General features: G+C 45.2%; 1 protein-coding gene across 1 annotated transcript in view; it reads right to left on the bottom strand.

The window, feature by feature from the left end:
* Window positions 1–241: 241 nt before the first annotated feature.
* The window catches only part of tshz3a (teashirt zinc finger homeobox 3a), a 17,474-nt gene continuing 12,379 nt past the window's right edge, over window positions 242–5,336 (bottom strand). The window contains exon 2 of the mRNA XM_014016559.1: window positions 242–4,391. Within this exon, the coding sequence (XP_013872013.1) occupies window positions 1,102–4,391 (3,290 nt within the window). The 3' untranslated portion in view covers window positions 242–1,101. The remainder of the gene's footprint in view (window positions 4,392–5,336) is intronic.

Raw genomic sequence — 5,336 nt, forward strand, 5'->3', positions numbered from 1 at the left:
ACTATTGATGTTTTTGAGCTTTGCTTGGTGTTTCTGCAGATGTAGCTCAGTGGAAAACTGTCAGCCAGTCTGAAAGTGCTTGGTCATAACATTGTGGGACAACACTGCTAGGAGGTAAAATTTATCATAAAATACATGATATTGCAGTGACCAGGTGTCTGTTCCCGTTCTGATATACCCACTTCGAAATAGCTGATTCAAAAATAACTTTTAAAGTACAAGCACATTTAATTGCTAAACATGAAAGACGACAATATATTTTTTGCTGCAGTTAATTCAATTTAATGATAGAAGCACAAGGCATCAACATATCTGTATTGTGTGTTTTTTTTTATATCAAATAACATTTATAAAACTATTGTGCAAAACAGTGTCCTTTTTAATCTTCTTCAAAGGCTCTGCACCAGTGGATAGTCATAGTCCTCTTAAATTAGGAAATATAACATTATGCATAATTTAAACAGCAAATTGTAAGCTTACACAATATATGTACATTTTTACACAGACCTGGATTTTAAGTGCCCCCTATTCAATGATAATGAATAAGGCAGATTTTACAATCAGCAAGAAATATGATAAACAATAATAAAAAAAACCATCATAATGAACTTCTGCTGTTTGGCAGATTCTTTTAAGGGCTCTCTCAGGAATTTGGCTGCTTTTAAGTGTTGAAAGATGACTTGTTCGAAAGGGCGTTTTCTAATCTTGACAAGACAGGACTGTACAGATGCAACAGTAAAACATGCAGTCTACCAGCAAAATAAATCCAAACTTTCAAAATTTAAAATAAATACAATAAATTCAATAAATTTCAAGTTAATGCTGACCTTCTAGCCAAAAAATACACTGTTGTTGTCTAACATTTTGAAAATGAACACAGACAGAGGAAGCTGAATTTTTTTTGAGTTACAGTATATTTCTGTGTGAAATATCGTCTTTTGAAATACAGAAAAATCAGAAATGTTTTTAGGCCTAACAGATGTAAACACCTTGTGCTGACATTTTGTAACAGTAGTTCGTGGTATATTACCACACGTTAAAGATTCTGTTGTGAGCAACAGTCATTCTACATGTTTTCCAGTATGCCTACTGCTGAGTATTTTATTTTTTCTCTAATTCACACACGTATAGCAGATGGTCCTCTGGAGACTTCCCATGGCTCTTGCTGAGGTGAAGCTTGATGGCGTGCTTAGTGGCAAACTTACGGACGCAGAGCTGGCAGCGGTACACTGTCCCATTACTGCTGCAGTCATCTGGGGATTGTGGAGAAAGGAAAGACTCCAGGGGCACTAGTTTCTCAGTGAGAGTGTTTGTGTCTCTGCCAGTCTGTTTGGGGGTCATCTTGGCCAAGTCTCTTATTCTGAAACCCAGGTGAGCTTCCAGGTGGCACACGTAAGCTGATGGGGTTCGGATCTGTGAGGCACAATCACTACAGAAGAAACTAGGCTGACCAGAGTCTAGGTTCTTGAGGAACTTAGTTCTGCCTGTTCTTCGTAGCTGGTACTTGACATTGGCCAACCAGTGGCTGATGGTGGTCATGGAGAGACCGGTGAAACGAGATATGTGCATTCTTTCCTGTGGGCTCAGATCATTAATGATATACTTCCCCTCTGATGTCTGCCTGAGGCTAGAGGCAAACTGGGCTTGCAAAAGAAGAAGGTGCTGTGGGTTCCAGTTGGAGTGGCGGCCTTTGCGTTTGTGCCCATGCAAGGATGCATCCTCCTCCTCGACTGTAGATCCTACAACTTCCGTTTTTTCTGCAACCCGGGGTCGCGAAGGAGGCTTTGTTACAGGGTGGGATTGCGTCAGGTTTCGAAGCATATCTGATATATCAGACAACGCATTTTCATGTAGAGGGCTGCTGGATGTATAGGGAGAGACCACTGTCAGCTTTGCAGGAGTCACCAGAGAGATAGGGGAAATTGAGGAGGCTGTGGATGAGGGTGTCAGCGGGGCTGAGCCCAAAGAGCCTCCTTTTTCATTTTTGCTTTTTGTGAGGTCAATAGGCTGGTCATCACTGAACTGGCAAAAACTATTATCAACTACACTCTCTGGCTTTTTGGTTTGTAATGGAGAGGCAGCCACAGCAGCCTTTTCGGTCATGCTTTGGCTGAGCCTAGAAAGCAGGCTAAGGGGGTCTTGATTTGGCAAAGAGGGTTTGGCTGCTTTCCCCAAATGAATGTTCATTACTGACTGAAGAGCACTTAGTGGGTTGACAAAGGGCTGCTCGGGAGGCGTATGACCAGTGATAATGGCAGTGCTGCACCTCAGTGTAGAGGCAAGAGGAGAGCTGACTGCTGTGTCTCTCTTGGGTTCTGTTGCTGGGGACGCCCTTTCACTATGGCTTCCCTTGTCACTATTGGCTGGAGTAACTTCCCTCCACTCCTGAGGTGAGTCGGCCTCTCTTTGCCTGTGCGATTCTCCAGTGTCACTACTACATGGGGACAGTTGGTTCTCCCTCTTTGGAGACAGCTGCTTAACCTTTTGCTCCACTTTTGCTACTTTCTCTGTTACTTTTTTCACCAAATCTTCCATTGCTTGAAAATTATTAGTGGGAAAKGGGGAGGACTGATTTAGTGGTGGGGAAATGAGAGGTTGATTTTTAGCATAGGAGGACAACRCTCCATCCCCTCCATTGAACAAGAATTTCATCTGTGAATTTTTATCCATGCTGCCCTGTTGGAGCTTGAGAGCACTTGGGAACTGGTAGGCTGCATGAATACTGGGGTAGCCCCCCCAGCTTGGATTCCCACTCTGTGCCTTGTTGATAGCTGATGTCACAGTATTTTCCAGTGATTTGAGGATATCTAGCCCCCCTTTAGGACTCTCTTTCAGGTCCTCCTCTGTAAGATAATTATACTTTGAAATGTCATATTTTTCTTCCCTCTCAACATCCTCCTCCTTACCAACTGTTGCTGTGACTTCTTTTTTATTTTCAACAGTCTCTTGCCGGGTGCACTCCTCCTCAACCTCTTCTTTCTTGATTTCTTTTAGAGGAGGGGAGGTGGCGGGGGGCGTTGTGGTTTGAAGAGGGGAAGGAGAAAAGTTGGAGGGTGCAAGTGGAACAGACTGGACTCTCTGGTCAGTAGGTGTRGTGACCCTTCCTGGATTAGGTGAGGTGGCCTCAGGAAGTGTTTTGATTTTTTTACCTACAGCGCTGGTCACCCTCAGGAAGTGTCCYGTCACCATCATGTGGGTTCTTAACTCCTGGAGTGTATTATAGGAACTACCACACTCCATACACTTGAGGATCTGGAGCTTGTTGGACTCAAACTGCCAAGTGTAGCTAGCACCATTCTGGTGGCTGTATCGGTTATTGGGGGTGCTGTAGAGACTGGAGGAAGGTTTCTGCGAGGGTTCRTTCAGTTCTACTTTTGCTTTGGGGGTTCCTTCTCTGGAGCGTTGTGCAGATGTGAGGTCCAAACCCACAAGCCCCCTTTTCTTAGAGGACATGATTTTGGCTGCCACGGGGGCCATGGGCTCCTTCAGAGGCACTTTTTGGTAGTGTTTGGTTTTAATCATGTGGACACTGAGATCTTGAAGGGATTCAAAGGAGTGGCCACAGTACATGCACTTCAAAACTTTCTGGGCRTCCTCTTTCCCCTCCATTTCCATCAGGGACCGCTTACGTGGTTTAGACCAGCGCTTAGAACCACTGCCCGTCTTGTCCTGGTTGTCATCACGGTAGTGGCCAGTATCATTCATGTGGACTGTCAGTTCCACCAGGGTGTCGTAAGCAGCACTACATCCCTTACAACGGAATTTACTGGCGCCAGTGAAGATGGAGCCAAACAGCTTAGGGTTTTGCCTGTGGAGTTGGACCGTGCTGAAGAGGCTGGGCTCAGACGGAGCAGGGTGACGACWCTGAGGAGGATGCTGCTGCAGTGTCTTTGCCACTGCGGACTGATGCCAGTCATAACTGCCGCTGCTGCAGCTACTGCTGCTGCTAGTGCTGTTGCTGCGTGTTTGCTTCTCCGCTGAGGCCGAGGACTGCACCTGTAGTGGTGTGGAATTCAAGTTCAGCGGCGACCACAAAGGGCTGGTCAGGAAACTGGAGTAGATAGCCTTCATTTGCTCTAAGGTGTCCGAGCATATGGGCGGTGTCTTGGCGTCTGAACTCTGAGATGCCGTGGCCTCGGCTTTCCTACAGGGGCTCTCGAAGTCTGAGAGACGATCACTGGACTCGCTCACGTGTGACTCGCTGTCCATCTCTTGTCCTGAGAGCTCAGTGGCGTCAGCTGATTCCTGGTCACATGACTGCTCCTTGGCAGTCTCGACGCTTTGCGCCACAAACCCCTCCTTGGCGAGAAGGTCGTCCTGAGGTGCCGAGGGTCGCTCTCCTGTTTCTGCTTCCTCCACAGGGTGCTCGGTCAGCTCCTCGGGAGAATAAGCTGCAAGGAGAGTGGAGACAAAGAAAGACGGAAAGAGATGAGTTAAATTGCAAGGAGAGTACATGCTATGTTAGAATAACTGGAGAAAAAGTTTCCCTTCAATGTGTGCCCGAGGACTCCCAGGGATAAATGAGCCATCTGTGTGGGAGCCTTTAAAGCTGAGCTGAGAAATTACAGTCATCCCATTTCACCTCATCAACCGTTGAGGTGTTATTTTCCTCTAGGCGAGCCTGTATTTATATACTACCCCAGCCACATGGAACTTATGCCTCCCTTCTTTTCACTCCTTCTATTGGAGGAAAACAAAAAAGAAATATCTTGGCAAAAACATAATGCACCATTTTATTTATCTCAGGGCACAACAGCTTGAAATGAAAACTAAATCTGAAATTAATGAAGCCCAATCTCACTGTGGCATTCTCCTCTGGGGTAATAAATGAGTTGGATCAACCTCCATCTGTCAGTTAATATGTCTGACGCCTCTTCATCTGCCTCTCCTCTGATTGCACACAAACGCAGACTGACACACACATGAACACGGGCAAAAAGCATTTTTTGAAAAGTTCAAAAGAAAAAAAGATATCAACATTTTGTTGATGAAATTATGATGTTGATTAGACATCATGAGTGTCATCTCGACTGCAGTGAGTTTATTAGTTGTTAATATTTAGAAGGTGTTTGGAGCTACAGGTTCTTAAATTAAAAAAAACCTGAAAAATAAATATAAATTTAGATTACACAAGAAAGAGGAGAATGTGGTRTGGGGTGAAATTAGGGTTTAAGACCTGATGTCAATGAATAAGTGACCCATCACCCTGCATGTTGATGCTCCGCTCTTCATGAGGAGTGATAAGTGTTGGCATGTCTATCTATGTATGTGTGCACCCCCGGGACACACACACACACACACACACACACACACACACACACACACACACACACACA

The sequence above is a fragment of the Austrofundulus limnaeus genome, unplaced genomic scaffold, assembly GCF_001266775.1.
Source record: "Austrofundulus limnaeus strain Quisiro unplaced genomic scaffold, Austrofundulus_limnaeus-1.0 Scaffold147, whole genome shotgun sequence".
Classification (NCBI taxonomy): Eukaryota; Metazoa; Chordata; class Actinopteri; order Cyprinodontiformes; family Rivulidae; genus Austrofundulus; species Austrofundulus limnaeus.